The following is a 21,001-nucleotide window of genomic DNA, read 5'->3' as shown; positions in this document are numbered from 1 at the left end:
AGAAGCTTGCACTTAAATTTTTTTTTTTTTTTTTTTTTAATTTTTGAAAAAAGAAGTTCAAGTGAAAAAAAAAAAAAAAAAAAAAATTTAAAAAAAAAAAAAAAATAAAAAAAAAAACAAAAAAAAAAAAATAAAATTTTTTTTTTTTTTTTTTTTTTTTTTTAACCAAACTGTTTGGTTTTTAAAATATTTCAAAATTAGCGAGCACGCATTCGCATATAAATATATTTATACATAAAAAAAAAAAAAAAACAATAATTTATTAAGCGCATAATAAAATAAACTTATATATATTATTTTGTATATTATAAAATAATTTCGAAAAATAAATAATCAATTATTTATATTTATCAAATTTCACACTCACTATATATATATATTATATAACCAATCGCTTTTTTTTTTCTTTCTCTTCTCTTCTTCTACTTCTCCTCTCCCTCTCATACCACATACATACCAAACCCATACACTTATAAATAAAAAACAAAAACAACAAAAACAAAAATGAATCAACAAGGATTATCATATACCGATCAAATGGAAATTCAAGCAAAGAGTAATCAAACTCCTCCTGTTCATCAATTAGATGCAACATGGACACTTTTCACAGATAAAAAACAATATCAATCAAATACAGCAACATCACATCAAGATTATTTATCAACTTTAACAAATATAGGTTCATTCTCATCAGTATGTATTAATTCAAAATAAAATATTATCGCTGAAAATTTTTTTTTGGCTTTAACATTTTATTATAAAAAAAAAAAAAAAAACGATCATGTGTATAAAAATAAAAAAATTTGAAAAATTTGAAAAAAATTCAGAAAAATTGAAAAAAAAAAAAAAAAAAAAAAAAATATCTGGATCAAAGATCAACTACCGATTGTCCAAAAAATTTTATTATAATAAAAATTTGGTATTAACAATTTTTTTTTTTTTTTTTTTTATAATAATAATAATAATAATAATAATAATAATAATAATAATAATAATAATAATAATAATAATAATAATAAAATAATAATAATAATAATAATAATAATTAAAAATAAAATGAATTTTTTTTTTTTTTTTTTTAGGTTGAAGATTTTTGGGGATATTATCATCAATTACAAAGACCATCAAAAATGCAAGCAGATACAACCTATCATTTATTTAAGAGTGGAATTAGTCCAACATGGGAAGATCCAGAGAATATTAAAGGTGGAAAATGGGTAATTAATTTTCAAAAGAGTACTAGATTCATATTTAATGTCGATTTAATTTGGGAGGATATTGTATTGGGTGTCGTTGGTGAAACCATCGATATCGATAGAGATATTTGTGGTGTTGTTTTAAGTAAACGTGATCAAGCAGAGAGAATAGCAATTTGGAATAAAGATTGTTCAAACGAAAAGAATATAGAACAATTGAAAATCAACATTATGAATACAATCGCTCAAGGTTGTCAAGGTGCAGATTTAAATAAATTAAATATTCGTTACCAATCTCACAGCACTTTCTCTTCCCATAACACAACTCCAACCATCACTCCATCCTCTTCTTCAACTTCTTTATCATCTTTAGCAGGTTCAACCAATTCAACCACCGCCACCGCAACCACCACCCCTTTCTATAAATCAAATTCGAATAGTTCAAGTAATAATTTAAACCTTTTAGCTAATAGTGGTAATAATGTAAATACAAATCAAACCCAACAACAACAACAACAACAACAATCTTTACCAAATTCAACATCAAAATCTGATAATTTAAATAATAGTGGTTCAAATAGTTTAACTTCAAGTAATGAAAATGTTTCAGTAAATGAAAACACTTCAAAAGCCAATTAACCAATTAATTTAATTTTAAAATAAAAAAAATAAAAAAAAAACAAATAAAAAAAAACAAATAAAAAAAAAAAATAAAAAAAATAATTTATAAAAAAAAAAAAAAAAAATCTATAAATAACCAGTCCATTCATATATTTATATATATTTTATAAATTTTATTTTATTTTGTTTTATTTTTTTATTTTAGAAGAGATGATTGATTAAATTTCATTTTCTTGATATTGGAAATCACCTAAATCTCTAGTTTCCCCAGCATTATTATTTAGTTCATCATTTTCATCAATATCATCAATTTTTGTACTTTTGTAACCTAATTGATCAGCTACTCTATCAATTTCTTCAAGAATATCAACAACATCATTTTCAGATAAGGATGGAACGATTTCTCTAATGAATGAAACTTCTGGATTTTCATTTTCAATTTTTTTATTTGAAACTTTTCTATTTGATTCTAATTGGTTTTCATCTTCCAAACCATAATAGTGAAGATAAATGTTGTAAAGAATTCTAAAAACATTTTCATTTCTTTTAGTTTCATCACCTTGATCAATATTTGTATTCTCTTGAATTATTTTATTTACTCTATGAGCAATATATTGAATATTTGATGATGCTTGTTTTTGTTGTTTTGTTTGTTGATTATTTTCATCATTTTGTTGTTCTTCTTGTTGTTGGGTATTTTCATTATTATTATTATTAATGTTATTTATTTGTTCTTCTTGTTCTTGTTCAAAAGCATTCATTAATGCATCATAATTTTCACGAATATGGAATAAATTAAAGAATGCACGAGCAGCACGTAATAAGTAACCTTGACTATTTTCTTGTTGAGAAACTTCTTGAACGTTATCAACCATTGAAATGATACGATTAAGTATTATTGGATCAATGTTTGTATCTGAAGCTGTTTTACCTTTTTCAGCAAATTCTTCATATTTTTGTTGTCTACCATAGAGTATTGAATAAGCCAAATCAACAAATTGATGAGTTAATGACTCTTGATCATATTTTGAAATTGGATCATTATTTCTAATAAATAATTTATTAAATGCGACAATGGTTCTTGGATTAAACAATTCACTAGCTTTAGAAACACTATCAACATCTTTAATATATTCTTCATTAATCCATGTTGGATATTTTGCAACTACATTATCATTATTAATATTATCAGTATTATCAATATTTTCATTATTATCAATATTATCAACATTGGTTTGGAGTTTTGAAATCATTGAATACATAATACGTAAAGCGGTTTTAAGAATTGAAGAGATATTGGCAACTTTTTGACGATTTGGTGCGTTTTGGATATCTAATATTTCCATTACATTTTTAAAGTATTTTGATTCACCTTCTGATAATTGAACGATTGCTTTTGAAATATCTTGAATATTGTTTTCAGTTAGGGTAGAAGCCTTGGCAATCTTTTCAACATTATCATTTGACCAGTAGGAGACATCTGGGTGTGAGACATATCTATGGACATCTCTTTCAAGTAGATTTGATCTTTCAAAATGTGGTTTATATTCTGGGAGACCAAAACTTGATAAGAATTTTTGAACTGATAAATAAAGGAAATTGGTGAGGTTGTCTTCAAATTGAAGATTTTCATCATTATCCAATTCAAATACACTAGAGTAGGCTTTGGTGAAATCATGAGCTAAAAGACGTACTTGGTCTTGGTCAATTTCAAATTGATGTTGCTTGATAATTTCATCGAATGATTGGAAGTAGTTTACCATTTGTTGGAATTTACTTTGTTTTCCATTATATTCTTTAAAATCTTCAGATTTTGGTTTAACATTAAATATATAGTTTAATAAGCTTGTAATATCTTGTTCTCTATTTCTATTGGAAATTGAGACAATATCATTAATAATTTTCTTTAAATTATCTTCTAATGAAATTTGATGGAATTCATATTCAACATCTGGTTTATTTTCAACTTGTTTCTCTCTGACAACATTTGAAATTTCTTCAACATTTTCAGTTTTTTGTTTTTCATTTTCATTTAACCCTACTAATTCTAAATTATTATTATTATTTTTTTCTCCCTAATAATTTTAAAAAAAAAAAAAAAAAAAAAAAAAAAAAAATAAAATTATTAGATATTAGTTTTTTTTTTATTTAAAAACCAATTTATCAAATCTAATTAAAATTTACAATATCTGGTATTAATTCAGCAGCAAGATTATTTTCTATATTCTTGGTTTCATCCTAAATTTATAAATATAATAATTGTGAATATTTTTTTTTTTTTTTTTTTTTTCAGAAAAAAAATTAAATTCAATATTTACCAAAGAAAATGATACATTTAATAAAATGGAAAGCAATAAAAACAATAATAATATTCTAGTTTTCATATTTATATGATTAGTAAATTTTAATAAAATAGCCAAATTAAAAAATTTTTTTTTTTTTACAATCAATATTAAATAAAAAAAATAAAAAAAATATTTTTAAATTAAAAAAATAATAAATTAAATTATTAATTGTATTTTTACAATATTGGTATGATGTTGGGGTAAACGATCACCAAAAATGAATTAAAAAATGTATTAAATATTTTTTTTTTTTAATTGAATAATATTCTTTGAGAATACAATTTTTTTTTTTTAAAAAATAAAAAACTTAATAGGGGGTAGTTATTAAAAAAGGTGGTACCGCGACACTATAAATAAAAAATAAAATTGATATGAATAAAAACACCCACCATAGTCTCACCCACTCGTAGCAATAAATATTTTTACTATCCAAAAAAAAAAATAAAAAATAAAAATTAAAAATAAAAATAAAAATAAAATAAGTTATAATATTTTGGAGTGGTAATGGTATTACAAATATTCTTTCTAATTAACTTTCCATTTTTATTTAATTTTTTTTTTTTTTTATTATTATAATTAATTTTTGAATTTGATATGATATAAAGAGCTAAAAAATTGAGCAGAATATCCAAAAAAAAAAAAAAAGTATAATAATACTAATTTCATCTATTTATATTTATTATTTTAAAAAGTTTTTTAATTTAAAAATTGAAGAAAATAATTCTTTGATAATAAAAAATCTTCTAATTATTAGAAGTTATTTTTTAAAAATTGATTATTTATTATTTGAAGATTGTAAAGTTGGTCATTTTACATAATTCATTCATTATTGAGATAAATATCTCATTTAGGAATGGATGTGAATTTGAAACTTGGTTGGATTGAATCGAACAGCTGATAAATCGACTTTTAAAAATTTGAAAAGCAAAAAAAAATAATAATTTACTTTTTTTTTTTTTTTTTTTTTTTTTTTTTTTTTTTTTTTTCGTTTTTATACTTTTTTTTTTTTCAAACTAATAAAAAAAAATGTTTGAAATAAAAAATTGCTATAGGAAATAAATTTAAATCCACATATTTGGAAAATAAAATAACTTAATAAAAATATAAAAATGTTTTGGAATTAAATTGGTTTATTTAAATTTAAAATATAAAAAAAATAAAAAATCGCTGAAAATCACTTTTTTTAATTAATTTTTTTATTTTTTTATTTTTTTATTTTTTTTTAATTTTTATTTTTTATTTTTTTTTTTTTCTATAATCCATCACACAATGTTAAAGAGTTTAATTATTAATATTAATAAATCTTCAGTAACATCAAATAATATTTCAAAATTTTCAAAAGTTAATCAAATCAATAGATATTTCAGTAGTAAAATGACAAATGTTGGTGATAGATCAAAATTATTTGTTTCACCAAAATGGTTAAAAGAGAACCAAAACAATGTAAAGATTGTAGATGCAAGTTGGTTTATGGCACATGAAAAGAGAGATCCAAGAAAAGAATTTGTAGATAAACATATAAAATCAGCCAAATTATTCGATATCGATGAAATTTGTGACAAAACTGTATCATTACCACACAATTTACCAAGTGAACAAGTATTTGAAAAAGAGATGAAACGTTTAGGAATCACCAACGATGATCATATTATCATCTATGATACGCGTGCTCAATATGTTGCATCAGCACGTGTTTGGTGGACATTTTTAATATTTGGTCATTCTGCATCAAAAGTTAGTTTATTGGAAGGTGGTCTACCAGCATGGGAAAGAGAAGGTTATCCAGTTCAATCAGGTCCAATCGAAAATTCAAACAACGATGAATCAAAAACATATAAATCAACATTCAATAATGATTTAGTAAAGAATAAACAAGATATTTTAAGCAATTTGCAAAGCAAAGAATATCAACTCATTGATGCACGTTCAGCCGATAGATTCTGGGGTAGAGTTGATGAACCAAGACCAGGTCTTCTTAGAGGTCATATTCCAAACTCTTTAAATATTCCATGGACAGATTTAATTGAACCAGTAGCAAATGGTGGTCATGGTGGTTTCATTCCAAATGATAAGGTTTTAACAACATTCAAAGAAAAAGGTGTTGATCTTTCCTCTAAAATCGCTACAACTTGTGGTTCTGGTACAACTGCCGCTGTATTATCTTTAGGTTTATATAAATTAGGTTATCCATTAGCACCAATTTATGATGGTTCTTGGTCAGAATGGGGTTTACCTGTAAATAAATTACCAACTTCATGTTCAAATAATTAAAACAAAATAAAATAAATAAAATAAACAAATTTATAATTTATAATTTTTTATTTTTTTATTATTATTATTATTATTATTATTATTATAATTTAATATATTTATTTTGATCCCAAATTATTGAATTATTAATATCAGAAATATTAGTAATACCAGTTAAAGCCATTGCTAATTGTAATTCAGAATTTAATAAATTTAAAACTTTTAAAACTCCATCTTTACCACCAGTACTTAAACCCCAAATGATAGGTCTACCAATACAAACTGCATTTGCACCAAATGCCAATGCTTTTAAAACATCAGTACCACGACGAATACCGCCATCTAAAATCAAAGGTACTCTACCTCTCACAACTTTACTAATGTATGGTAAAACTTCGATTGTCGAAGGACATGTATCCAATTGTCTACCACCATGATTCGATACTATAATACCATCAGCACCATATTGTAATGCCAATTCAGCATCCTTTGGACACATTATACCTTTTACTAAAATTGGTAACTTTGTAATTGATTTCAACCATTTCAAATCATTCCATGTCAATGATGGGTCAATCATTGTTGCAATATATTGATTTAATCCACCATCTAAATTTGATAACATTAATTTCTCAAATATTTTTAATGATAATCCATTTGGTAATTTAAATCTATAAAATAGTAGTACATAGTAAATAACCAACACCACAAACACTGTTAAATGTTTATAAAATATTATACTTACGAATTTTTAAAATCAGCAGTTCTCTTACCAAGAAATGGTGTATCAACAGTTAACACTAAAGCGGAATAACCAATTGATTCAGCCCTTTTCACTAATTCTTCAGAGACTTTTCTATCTTTAAAAACGTATAATTGGAACCACCCTGGGTTACCATTTGTTGCACTTGAGAGATCTTCGACTGATGTAGTGGATAATGAGGATAGTGTCATGATTGTATTGAACTCTTTTGAAGCTTCAACTGTGTCGAGTTCACCTCTTTGAGATGCCATTCTTTGCATTGCCCATGGTGCAATTAGTATGGGTGTTGAGATATCTCTTCCGAATATTCTAGTTTTAGTATTAACTTTTGATACATCAACTAATGATCTTGGTACTAATTTAATACGACTGAATGCATTCTCATTCTCTGCTAATGTAATTTGATCATTGGATCCTGATGCATAATAATCGTATGCCATCTTTGGTAATAATCTTTTAGCTTCTTCATGTAATTCTGATACTGATACAAAACTATCTAATCTATTTGTTTTTTTATTTGAAAATTGATTTGATGTTTCAATACTACTACTATTATTATTATTTTTAAATTGATTTTCCATGTTTTTTTTTTATTTTTTTTTTTTTAAAAAAAATTTTTATAAAATAATTTTATTATTATCTATCTCCTAATTGCAAAGATATTTTCGAAGGAAATGAAAAAAATGAAATGAAAAAAAAAATAAAAAAGAAAAAAAAAATAAAAAATTAAAATAAAAAAAATAAAATTTTAAAAAAAAAATAAAATGTGGATGGGAAAAATCAGAATACCAATTGAAAAAAAAAAAACAATTAAAATAACACAACAAATATAAAACAAATAAAATTAAACTTTTCAAAAAAAAAAATAAAAAATAAAAAAAAAAATAAAAAAAAAAAATTAAAAATAAAAAAAAAAAAAGGTTAATTTAGATTTGATAAATAAATAATAATTATTTTTAGATTATGATTGTTGTTTTTAAATATTTTAAATTAAAAAAAAAAAATGAAAAAAATAACTATAGTTAAATTAAATTGATAATAAAATAAAAAAATTTTAAAATTGGATTATACATTTAATTTGTCTAGAAATTTATTATTGTTTAATAAAATTTTAAAATTGGAAAATAAAAAAAATTAAAATATTTTTTATTATTATCCAATATAGATATAACTTTATCTTATTCAATAAATTTTTGGCAATATAATGAAACCAATAGTTACAATAATTATTATTTAGTATTTTTCATTTTATTATTATAATCATTTATAAATATAAAGTCATTTTATATAGTATAAAATGAAAATTATAATTTAATCGGTTTTATAATCTTATTACTCCCAAAATAAATATGTTATAATTAAATTAAATTAAAAAATTAAATAAATAACTTAAATAAAAAATAAATAAGTATTAAATATAAATAAATAAAATAAAATATAAATTAATTATAAATAAAGAAATATTATTTTAATTTAAATTAAATAAATAATTAAAAAATTAAAATATAATCTTCTTGATTATACCACTTCCGTTACAGTAATATTTGAAGATATTTAATCATAAGATATTAACTGATAATAAATAATTTGTGTGGGAATTAATTAAAAGATTAATTTTTAATTTCTTTTTTTTTTAAAAAATAAATGATGTTGTAAGTAATAAAGAAAAAAATTTGTTTATATCAACTTTAAATCTTTATTTTATTTTAAAATTATTTATTACTTTTTTTTTTTTTTATTTTTTATTTTTTTTATTTTTTTTTTTTTAAATTTTTTAATTATTTAATTATTTTTTTAATTTGAAACTTCAACTAAATATCTCATTCTAATTTGAGAAACGTCATAAACAATATATTCATTCATTTCCAAGTGATAATCGGAAGTATCACCTTTAACTTGTTCTGGAGGAGAGAGAGGAATTGCAACACCATTATTTAAAATGATACTATCGTCAAAGTTTGGACCAGTTTTACCTACACCTTTAGTACTATTTGTACCAGTTTCAGGGGATTCCATATAGTGAGCGCTTTTAAATTCTTTCATTGTACCCAAAGCTACCTCTGAGAGTAAGAGGAAACTATTTGCTGAAGAACTATCCCAACTACCGCAATAGTTTATAGATTTTCTAAACATATCAGAGAAATAAATACCTTTACCAAACATATAACCAGTGACTGGAGCCTCTGGTGGAGCAATCTTTAAGCCTTGAGATAAAATGGAGAGATAGTTTGTTGTTAAACTACCATGCCATAGTAGGAAATGATTCTTGAGATTTTTATGAGCTTGGAATCTTTCAACCTCTCCTTTTCTTTGGAGTTTGAAAATATTTACAATCTTCTTTGTGCAACCGGTATTCTCGGAGTACTTTTTAAGGATACCAAATTCTGGAGAGTTGGCATCCAATTTCTCCAAAGAGGCACCAAGAGCTTTGAAACAATAATCGTATGGATGCATTGTGGTATTTTGGTGAGCGGCAATCAAAATCTTTGAAACGGTCTCAAGTTCATCCAAGTTTTGTAAGAGGGTTGTTTTGGCGGTTATCTCTTTGGCACTCTTCAAAATGACCATTCTTTCGGTGGAAAAGTTTGAATGAGGAATTAATTCATAGAATTCATTACTAAGTTTAATTAAGGATTCTTTGACATCATTGAGTGGTGGGAAATTTGGTTCCTCTGGTTTATCAGTGGTAGAAGTTGAATCACCACCACTACCACTAACACCACTACCAACAGTTGTAGCATTAGTAAAAGAGGATGCTCTTTTATTGGCTTCGTGCTCTTCGATCAAACGAATTTGTTCAACTGCTTCACTAAGTTTACCCAATACTGTAATGGCTTTTTGAATGAGATCTTTACTAATACGACCCAATGGCATAATATCAGTATCGATTTTAAGATTTTTCAATTGATGAGAGATTGATTCAACATTACAGAATTGAGCCATAACATCATAGAGTTCTTTTGGTAATTGTGATTTTGGATATTGAGAGAGAACGAATGGGTGGAGGATCTCTTTCTTTGTCTTATCAGTTCTATCGATGTGTACCAAATGATAACGCCCTTCAATCTTTTGGAAATTGGACATTGAATCGAGATTGAAAGCATTGCCACTCTTGGTTTTGAAAACTTTACAAAATTCAGTGACTGCTTCATCCTTACTGAATGGTGTCTTTTGATATTGACCAACATCACCAATTCTACCCCAACGATTCCATAAGAAATATCTATCCAAGCCAGGATTGTAAATGATTTGCATTTTGTAGAAATTATTCTCACCCCAATTACCACGTTTAGCATCGACTTTAGTCATAAGAATGTCAAAGATTAAACCATTTGAATCGACATATACTTCAGAATTCTCTTGCATTCTTGAGATTGGATCAACGAGTGGTTTCAATTGTTTATTGCTTGCAGCCATTAATTCTTTCTTGGTTTCAATGTATTTATTATAATCTTGTTCATAATTGACTGTATTAAGCTCTGACCAATTGGAAATGGTTGAAACTTCTCTAGTTGGTAAAGTTTCTTGAGGAATCTTCTTTGCACCCAATTTAATTAAAGCGTCTTTCATCTTACCAGAATCTTGTAATGATGCATAGTATAATGGTGTTTTACCAGCGATATCTGCTAAATCGATTTTAGAACCTTGTTTAGCCAATAGATTCAAAAGGGTAACATTTTCAAATGAACCATATTCAGTTGGATTAACTACATAATGAATAACAGATTTCTTATCGGTATCTTGAATATTCATATTTGGTTTCTTTGAGAGTATCAAGTTGACAATATCCATTTTATTTGTTTTAACTGCATGGAAAAGTGGTGGTTGACCAAGTGCATCGACTGTATTGATGTTTGCTTTTGAATTCAATAAAGTACCAATTAAACCAATGTTTTTAATATTGATAGCATAAATTAATGGAGTGATTTCATTCTCTTCATATTTGAATTTCAATTCTAAATTTGGTAAATTGGTTAATAATAATTTGAACTCTGCTGGTAAAACGAAATTCTTGATAATATCTTCAGTGCTTTGTTGTTGTTGAGTATCACTAGTTATTGGAGTTGGAGTTTTAATCTTTATCAATGCCAATGATAATGGTGTATTACCTTCCTTATCTTGTTGATTAATGTTTAATTTTTGAGTCAATAAGAATTGAGTGAATGGAACATTTTCAGAGACAGCTGCATAGTGAAGTGGAGTTCTACCAGTGGAATCAGTGAGATTTGGTGAAACACCAGATGATAATAATTTTTGTTGAACACGAGCACTCCAATTGGCAACAGATGATGGGTACATACCAATGAAATGGAAAAGGTTTTGTTTTGATTCTGGTGATAATGGTGATAATTCAGCAGCTGAACGACATTTTGATAATAAAGTTAGAGCCAATTGATATTTATCAGCTTTGAATGCATCATGAAGTGCACTGAAATTATCTAAACCAGAGTCCAACATAATATAGGCAACACCTTGCCAATTATTTGATACAACATGATAGAATAAACCAACCTTACAAACATTAATCTTTTCAACTTTATATTCGACTTTCATTGGTTGTTTATAATGTGGAATTTTAGGTTCTTGAATGGCAGCATTTGAATGTTGAGCTCTACTAATTCTACCTCTATTTAATGGAGCTGCAACTTGAGGAAGTATATTTGCTGATGCTGTTGTTGAAGTACTAGCAGTGGTAGTGGTAGTGGTAGTAGTAGTGGTGGTGGTGGTGGCACCATTTGGAGTTGTTGTTGTTGTTGTTGTTTCAGTTTTCCATGGAGTTTCAGTTTTAGTAATTTTATAATTGAATTTAGTTAAAGTACCTTTAACATTTGCACCTTTTTGAATTACATTGATAGCACAATCTGGGTGTTTAAATAAGAGAGTGATAGCCAAAGGTGTATTACCATCTTCATCAACACGATTAATATCAGCTTTTCTTTGAATTAAGAGGAGAGCAGAAACGGTACTACCATGTTGACAAGCATAGAATAAAGGTGATCTACCAAATTTATCAGGTTTATCGATTTGAATGGATTCAAAGGAACATAATGAACTTACCACTTGAACTGGATCATAAGAGGTACCATTATCGATGAAACGTGAACCAATCTTGATGAAAGCATAATGTAGTGGAGTTCTTCCTAAATAATCGACTTCATTCAAAGGTGCTTTATGTTTAATTAAGAGATCTTCAATTTCAAAGGATGAATTTGTATCGGCACCACTAGCATTGATACTATAATGTAAAGCATTTCTTTTCTTTGAATCAACAATCTTTGGATCTGCACCATTTTGTAAGAGGATTGAGATTGGATTATCCTCACCCTCTAAAGCTTCATCGGAAATGTTACCCTTGTTTTGACATGCAATCATCAATGGTGTTAAACCTTTGAAATCTTGTTTATTGATTGGTGATCCTTTTGATGCTAATTTCTTAATCAATGGGAAATTCATTTTAGCACAAGCCAAATGTAATGGTGAACGTTCGAATGAATTTGAAATCTTTACATTGGCACCACTATCTACTAAAAGGAAAGCAATTTGGAAATGATTACCATCGATTGCATTATGAAGTGCTGTTTCACTATAAACATTTAATTGATCAATATCTTTTGGTTTAAATTCTAATAAAATTTGAACAATATTTAATGAACCAGTTTGAACTGCAAAGTGTAAAACTGAACGTTTAAGTATTAATTCTTTATCATCCTTATTTTTACCATGTTCTTCATTATCACTATTGTTATCATCATCGTTATCTGAATTACCATCTGAATTATCATCATCATCATCTAAATTATCATCATCATCTGAACCATTATCTGAATTATCATCATCACTACTATTATGACTAATATTACTTGTATTATGATGATCATCAGATTCATCCATTGAATCAGCATCAATGACTAATTTCTCTTCAACTAAAGATAGATCAGGCTTAGCATTTGAAATGAGTGAACGTAAGAATTTGAAGAATTTTTCATTCTTTTCAGTGGTATCAGATTTAAAGTTTTTAATGATTGACATTAATGGTGTAAGATGTTCTTTATTGTATTGATTGATAATAGTTTTCAAATCCTTTGATTTTAATAATAAATCTGTAATCTTTGAAAAGTGTAAACTATCATCAAGTTTCATAATGTCATGTAAGATATTTGATTTAGTTGAGCTATAGGTACCAACCAATGAAACATCACTTCTACCCAAGAGATAGATAATGATTGGAATGTTCTTTTCTTGGAATGCCAACATCAATGGTGTGCAACCATCTTTATTCTTACTATTGACACTGGCACCTTTAGAGATGAGATAGTTTGCAATCTCCTCGACAATCTTTAATTGATCTTGTAAACGTTTTTCAGCTTTAACTGGATCTTCAGCTGGTTTTGCTTGTCTACCCCAATAATAGTTTGGTTGTTTTTCTTTTACTTCACCTGGAAGTTCAATCTCGGCCAATGATAAAACATGTAAAACACCATTTAAATCTTTATCTTGATGATTTACATTGGCTTTACCTTGAACGATCAAATATTTAATATTCTCCATGAGAGCCATTGACAATGATGAATTAACCAATGATTGTAGCAAGATACTTCTATTGTTTTCATCTGTAACATTTGCATCGGCATCTTTATCCAAAAGGTATTTTGTACATTGGAAATGACCTTTACGAATTGCAACCGATAATGGAGTGGTTTTCCAATCATTGAATTCATTGATTGGAGCTTGAAATTGTTCAACCAAATAACGAATGATATCAATCCAACCATAGGCAGCTGTGAAATGTAAAATGGAATTCTTTGAACTATCAATAACCTTAAAGGAGGCATTATAATGTAAAAGGAAAGAAACAATCTTAATATGACCATTGATGGCAGCCAATACTAAAGCGGTTCTCTTGAATTTATCCTTCTTTTCAACATCAGCTTTACCTTCTTCAACCAAAATCTTTACTGCATCGAAATGACCCATAATTGAAGCTTTCATTAATGCGGTGTATTTGGTACCTTTTTCAAAGACATCAATATCAGCACCCTCCTCTAAAAGAGTACGAATTGAACCCAATTGACCTGCCTCAGCGGCGAAATGAAGAGCATCTTGTAATTTCTTATTTTTAAATTTAACAAAGTTTACAATTTGTCTTTCTTTTGAAGCTTTTACCAATGCTTTAATATTTTGAACTCTGCCCAATTGAGATGCGATCATCAATGGTGTCATACCCAATGAATTTAAATCATTTAATTCAACACCTTTACTGGTTAACAATTGAATATTGACAGGTGCTGTACAAGCGGCAGCATAATGAAGTGGTCTGAATGAGTTATGATCTGGTCTTGAAGGTTCTGATAAAACATCCAACAATTGTTTCAAATATTTTCCTTTTGGATTGATTGCTGCGAAATGAATTGGTGTAACATTACCAAAGTTTGGTTTCTTTGTAACCGATACCGATTTAAATGGTAGAAACTCTTCATTACCATCAACACTTAATGCTTGTGAATGTAAATTATTAAAACCAAATCCACCCCTCTTAAATAAATCCTTTACAAAATGTTCACTAACCTCTAAATTACCTGCTCTAACAGCATAATAAATATTATATGAAACATTATCATTCAATGTTGGATCTAATCTAAATAATTCTTGAATAGTTGTCATTTTTACACAACTATTTGAAAATATTAATTGTATAATATTTGTTTGTTGAACTTCTAAAGTTAACTTTAAAAAATAAAATAATAAAAATTAGTTTTTTTTTTTTTTTTTTTTTTCTAATAATAACTATAAAACTTACTTCATGTTCTTGATAATTATTTGAATCGTGTAAGAAAGCTTCATCGCCTTCTTTACCACCTCTTGATTGAGTTAAAGCTCTAACATTATGACCATAAGTATATTTTGAGTAAGTACCAGTTGAAGCTTTATCAAAATTTGGTAATGATGGTCTTAGTTTAGCTTCATCCTTTGCATCTTTATAGACGAGTTCAATTGCTTCAATGTTATTGTTGATGATAGCATAGTGTAATGGTGATTTCTCCAAACCACTTGACCAATTGGAGAGAAGAGAATTGTAACGATTCTCTTTGATGATCTCTTTTAATAATGGAATATTGTTTTCAATGATAGCTTTGCTAGCTTCTCTACTTCTACAAATTGAACAACAGAAATCTGATAAAGTGGTGGCTGTCTTTGCCCACTCAAAACCTGGATCAACCTCTAAAACTGGGATTGCTGGATTTGGATTACCTTTCTTGGTTTGTGCTTTAATTGATGCTTTGGTTGGCTTTGCAACTTTTGTCACTTTTTCTTTAACAACTTTTTTAGATTCCCCACCTTTTCCCTTTGATTTCTTGGTTGTAGTTTTATCTTCCTCCTCCTCTTCCTCATCACCTGATGATGCATCTGAATCCTCATTCTTTTTTCTTTTACCAGTTGATTTCTTAACTATTGGTTTAATTTCTTGTGGTTTACCATTAGCAGCAGTTGACGATTTCTTTGATGATTTCTTCTCTCTTTCATCCTCATCACTTGATGATTTTTCATCGTCATCACCTGATGATTCATCACTACCACTCTCTTCTTCATCTTCAGTTTCTTGTTTCTTTGATTTTTTGGTTGGTTTTGATTTTTCTTTGGTGGTGGTTTTCTTTTTGGAGGATGATTTCTTTGATGATTCTTCTTTTTCAGACTCACTAGAAGAAGATTCTGATTCTGATTCTGATTCCGATTCCGATTCATTTTCAGTATCTTCTTGTTTCTTTGATTTATTTGATTTCTTTGGTTTTTCAGATTCAGAATTTTTTTTTTTCTTTTCTTTTTCCTTTTCTTTTAATTTCTTTGCTTTTTCTTTCTCTTTCTCTTTTTGTTTCTTTGCTTTTTCTTTTTCTTTTTCTTTTTCTTTTAATTTCTTTGCTTTCTCTTTCTCTTTCTCTTTCTCTTTTTCTTTTTGTAATTTTTTAGCTGCAGCAGCTGATTTCTTTTGTTCTTCTACCAATTGTTTTTTGGTTTTCTTTACTGGAACTTCAGATTCAGATTCTGATTCTTCAGATTCTGATCCTGATTCTTGAGCATTACCTTCTTTCTCTTCTTCACCATTACTTTCCTCTTCCTCTTCTTCTTCTGATGATGATTCATTTTCAACAATTGTATTGACTCTTCTAAGTTCAATTTTTGAAATTCTATATGAACTTTCTTGTTTAGAATTGGCTTTTAATGTTGTTGTAACTATAATTGATTCAATTGGAATATTTGATGATGACGACTCTGGTCCAACCTTATATTCAGTCTCATCTTCATCTGATACTGTTAACCAACGAACATAAACTTCTTTATTCTTTGCTGGTACATCTTCTAATGCATATGCTATCCAAAATGGTTCTTTTGATGTTTCATCTGGTCTAATTACAAAAAATGTACCTTTAATATATTTTATCTAAAAAATAATAAATAAATAATAAATAAATAATAAATAATAAATAAATAAATAAATAAATAAATAAATAAATAAATAAATAAATAAATAAATAAATAAATAAATAAAAAATAAATATTTAAATAAATAAATAAATAAATAAATATAAATAAAATTTTGTTAGTTATTAATAATTAATTATTAATTATTTAAATAAAGTTTAATTTTGTTTTGATTAATAAAAAAAAAAATAAAAAATAAATAAAAATAAAAAAATAAAAAAAATGAAAATTTGACCTTTTCGGATTGAGGATCACCTCTTTTTATTGAAGTGGCCATTGCAATTTAAAAATTTTTTATTTTTGTTTTTCTTTTTTTTTTTTTTTTTTTTTTAAATATACAGGGGGCAATCTAATTGGGCAAAAAAAAAAAAAATAAAATAAAAAATAAAATAAAAAAAACAATCAATTAAAACAAAAAAAAAAAAATATATATATATATAATAAGATTTTTAAAACAAAGTTATATATTTTTTATTTTTTTTATTTTTTTTAATTAATGTGTTGAACTTGAGTAGTGTAACTGCTAAAAATTATTTTTTTTTTTCAAAAAATACAAAAAAAAATCAAAAATTAAAAAAAAAAAGCAAAAAAAAAAAAAAAATTAAAAAAAAATAAAATTGTTTTTATAAGAAAATTGGAAAAAAATGAAAAAATCTCCGTTTTTGTGAAATATCTAAAATTTTTTTTTTTTTCAGATTTTTTTATTATTTTTCATTAATAAAATATTTTTTTTTTAACCAAAAAAAAAAAAAAAAAAACTATTATTATTATTTTCTATAACTATTTTTGTAAATTTTTTGGCATTGGTAAATTTGGAATTGGGTTTGTATTATTATTATTATTATTATTATTATTATTATTATTATTATTATTATTTTTATTATTATCATCATCAATATTATTTGATGGTGTTGTTGTGGAAGTTGTAGTTGTTGTAATAATTGTTTTAAAATTATTATTAGTATTATTATTATTAATATTATTATTATTATTATTATTGTTATTATTATTATTATTATTATTATTATTATTATTATTATTATTATTATTATTATTATTATTATTATTATTATTATTATTATTATTATTAGTATTAATATTATTATTATGATTGTTATTATATTCAATTTTTAAATCACTTAATTTATTTGATTCATAATAATGATTAATATTATTAAAGAAATCTTTTTTTAATTTCTTTTTTAATTCATTACATTTTCCACAAGTTTTTGATTTTTGAGGATCATCGATATGATGATCGATGATGATATGATCACACATATGTTTTGAAGTGATCCAAGAATGACAATCATCATGTTTACATTTACGATAACGTGGGTCACTTGACATATCCCTTGATTCGATTTTTCTTTTCTTTACAATGGTTGATTTTACATCTGCAAAATGTAATCGAAGTAAATGATATTTCAAACAAGATTTATTACTGAACCTGTTTTCATGGGGTTGAGAGAACGATTTCTGAGAGATGATTATATCTTCACAGAGTGGGCATCTCCAATATTCATTGGTTGACCAAACTTTCTTTAGGATTTGTTCCAATTGGTCCCGATATTTAATTGTATCAGATACTTTAATATTTCCACCACAAACTTCTTCATTACCAAAAAATACCTCAAACATATTGTAACGACTTATCTTTCCAAATACTTTAGGTGACATTATTAACAGTTCATCAGTTGTTAACTTTTTAAACTTTGAATCTTTACTCTCTATAAACTTCTTTATTAATTCCCTTCTCTTTGGTTCATTCTTTCTTTCCAATTCATCTCTGATCTCTCTTTTTTTAATTTCTTTTTTTTTATAAATTGATTTATTATTATTATTATTATCATCATTATCATCAACATCATCATCATCATCATCATCATTATCATCATCATTTAATTCATGATTATTATTATCAATATTATTATTATAATTATTAATTTTATAATTATTAATTTTCTTTTTATTATTATTTGTTGTTGTTGTTGTTGTTGTAGTAGTGGTGGTGGTAGTTGTAGTCGTTAAATTTTCGTTTGAGTTATCAATATCATTATTTTTATCATTGTTATTATTATTATTAATACTATTATTATTTATATGATTGATAATAACTTCTGAAATAGTATCGCCATCATGTGATGAAGGTGAAATTTGAGTATTATTTTTTATATTTTCAAAAGATGGTTGTTGAATTTGGAATGTTTGTTCTATTAAGGTTGGAGTTGTTGGTACAATAGGTGTTAAGGGATCACTGTTTGGAGAACAAGATATATTTAATGATGATGTTGAAGATGTAAATGAATTTGGAGAAGATGATGATGACATTGATGAATAGTTTGAAATTGGTGAATTAGGTACGGTTCTATTTGGTGATGAACAATTTATATTAGATTTATAACCACTATTGATATTGCTATTACTATTTTTAATATTTATATTTTCAATATTATTATTATTATTATTATTATTATTATTATTATTATTATTATTATTATTATTATTATTATTATTATTATTATTATTATTATTAATATTGTTGGTATTGGTATTGGAATTATTATAATTAAAAGATTCTAAATTGTTAATTGGTTCTGAACAGTCTAAATAATTTGAAGAAGGTGGTGGTATTGCTGAAGAAGAATTTGATAATGATGAGGGAACTGAAGTAGAGGATGGAGTTGTTGAGGTTGAAGAAAATCCAGACTCTGTTGTATTTGGAGTAAATGGAAATTGACTATTATTTTTTATAATTTCTATATGACATTGTTGAAGTTGTTCTTGTTGTTGTTCTTGTTGTTGTTCTTGTTGAAGTTGAAGCTCTTGTAATTGTAATTGATGTTTTTGTTCATCAATTATTTCAATTGAATTGTTATTGTTAATATTATTATTATTTGGATTATTATTATTATCATCATTAATAATAATATTATTATTGGTATTATTATTTTTATCGTTGTTATTATCATTACTATTATGATCACTTGGATAATTTTCATCGGTATTATTTGGAAAGAATTCATTATTAAAATCAGAGTTCATAAAAATTTGATTATTTAAATTAATTCCATCATACTCAATATAATTTAATTGAACACTATTACTATTATTATTGTTATTATTATTATTATTATTATTACTATTACTATTAAAACCATTACTAGTATTACTATTATTATCTATTTTGGTATTATTATTGCTATTAATATTTTCATTACTACTACTAATATTAGTTTCACTATTGGTACTAAATTCACCACTATTGTTATTTTTATTTATTTGAATATTAATATTATTTTTCTCTATTATTGTGGATTTAGAAGCTTGATAGAATTGAAATTGTTGATTTCCTAGTTGTTGAGGAGTTGAGATAGGGGTTTGATTTGGAGTCGATGTGATATGGATTTGAGTTTGTTGAATTAAAATTTGTTGGGTAGAGTTATTTTGTGGAATAGGAGAGATTTGAAATATTGATTGAGTTTGTAATTGTGATGGTGGTTGTGGTTGAGGTAGTGGTGAATGAGGTGCTTGAGATTGATGTTGTTGAAGTTGTTCTTGTGGTGGTTGAATTTGTTGTGGGTATGGTTGTGGTGGTTGAGTTTGTTGGAATAGATATTGTTTTCTTTGATCGTCCTCAAGTTGATTTAAATAACACAATACTTTATTGTAATAATTATTATTGTCATTATTGATACTATTTAAATGAATAGAATTCTCATTACTTTTGCCACTACTACTACTGCTACTACTACTGCTGCTACTACTACTTCTACTAATACAACCACCACTATACGTATTACTGTTAATATACTGAATGTTATTGGCATTATTATTATTATTATTGTTAATATTATTGTTGATATTATTATTTATGTTTGACTCCACATAATTTTGAGAATTTGAATAAGAACATGTTAGGTCCATGTTTTGAGTTGGAATTAAAAAAACAGGAAATATTGGTGTTGGAGAATTTGGTATTGAGGTGGATGAAGATGATAAAGACGAAGAAGAAGAAGATGATGATGATGATGGTTTTGAGTGGTGTTGTAGTTCTTGTTGTTGTTGTGGTAGTTTTGGTGGGGGTGTTGGAATTAAAGTGGAAGTTGAACTAGTTGATGGAACTATTGGTTTACACTCAACCCCACCTTTTTCAACTTTTCTTCTTTTTTGTTGTGAAATTGGTTTTGGTGAGATATTTGTATTGGATGTGGGAATATCTTGATTATTTTTTATTTTACTGAGGTTCATTTTATCATTATGTTGGCTATTATTATTATTATTATAATTATTAATGGTATTTGGTAATTCATTGCCAATATGAATTTTAAAATGGGAATACATTTTTA

The 21,001-nt window shown here is 25.7% G+C and overlaps 6 protein-coding genes across 6 annotated transcripts; 2 read left to right on the top strand and 4 right to left on the bottom strand.

Annotated features, from left to right (window-relative positions):
• Positions 1-504: 504 nt before the first annotated feature.
• Positions 505-1,835, top strand: DDB_G0291820 (hypothetical protein; the record flags this gene model as incomplete). Its single annotated transcript, XM_629947.1, has 2 exons — positions 505-693; positions 1,083-1,835. The coding sequence occupies 2 exons, from the start codon at positions 505-507 to the stop codon at positions 1,833-1,835; spliced, it is 942 nt and encodes a 313-aa protein (XP_629949.1).
• Positions 1,836-2,035: 200 nt separating this feature from the next.
• On the bottom strand, positions 2,036-4,201 carry DDB_G0291818 (hypothetical protein; the record flags this gene model as incomplete). Its single annotated transcript, XM_629946.1, has 3 exons — positions 2,036-3,892; positions 4,002-4,055; positions 4,136-4,201. 3 exons carry the CDS (start codon positions 4,199-4,201, stop codon positions 2,036-2,038), a joined length of 1,977 nt encoding a protein of 658 aa, XP_629948.1.
• A 1,230-nt stretch (positions 4,202-5,431) lies between these two features.
• Positions 5,432-6,433, top strand: DDB_G0291816 (hypothetical protein; the record flags this gene model as incomplete). The annotated part of the gene is made up of 1 exon (XM_629945.1): positions 5,432-6,433. One exon carries the CDS (start codon positions 5,432-5,434, stop codon positions 6,431-6,433), a length of 1,002 nt encoding a protein of 333 aa, XP_629947.1.
• Positions 6,434-6,515: 82 nt separating this feature from the next.
• hao (hydroxyacid oxidase) lies at positions 6,516-7,756 on the bottom strand (the record flags this gene model as incomplete). The annotated part of the gene is made up of 2 exons (XM_629944.1): positions 6,516-7,083; positions 7,158-7,756. The coding sequence occupies 2 exons, from the start codon at positions 7,754-7,756 to the stop codon at positions 6,516-6,518; spliced, it is 1,167 nt and encodes a 388-aa protein (XP_629946.1).
• A 1,213-nt stretch (positions 7,757-8,969) lies between these two features.
• Positions 8,970-16,929, bottom strand: adprt3 (NAD+ ADP-ribosyltransferase; the record flags this gene model as incomplete). Its single annotated transcript, XM_629943.1, has 3 exons — positions 8,970-14,900; positions 14,974-16,611; positions 16,888-16,929. The coding sequence occupies 3 exons, from the start codon at positions 16,927-16,929 to the stop codon at positions 8,970-8,972; spliced, it is 7,611 nt and encodes a 2,536-aa protein (XP_629945.1).
• A 503-nt stretch (positions 16,930-17,432) lies between these two features.
• On the bottom strand, positions 17,433-20,996 carry DDB_G0291812 (hypothetical protein; the record flags this gene model as incomplete). Its single annotated transcript, XM_629942.1, has 1 exon — positions 17,433-20,996. The coding sequence occupies one exon, from the start codon at positions 20,994-20,996 to the stop codon at positions 17,433-17,435; it is 3,564 nt and encodes a 1,187-aa protein (XP_629944.1).
• Positions 20,997-21,001: the final 5 nt, after the last annotated feature.

Source organism: Dictyostelium discoideum (assembly GCF_000004695.1).
Source record: "Dictyostelium discoideum AX4 chromosome 6 chromosome, whole genome shotgun sequence".
Classification (NCBI taxonomy): domain Eukaryota; phylum Evosea; class Eumycetozoa; order Dictyosteliales; family Dictyosteliaceae; genus Dictyostelium; species Dictyostelium discoideum.
This window is presented reverse-complemented; position numbering and strand designations above follow the sequence as displayed.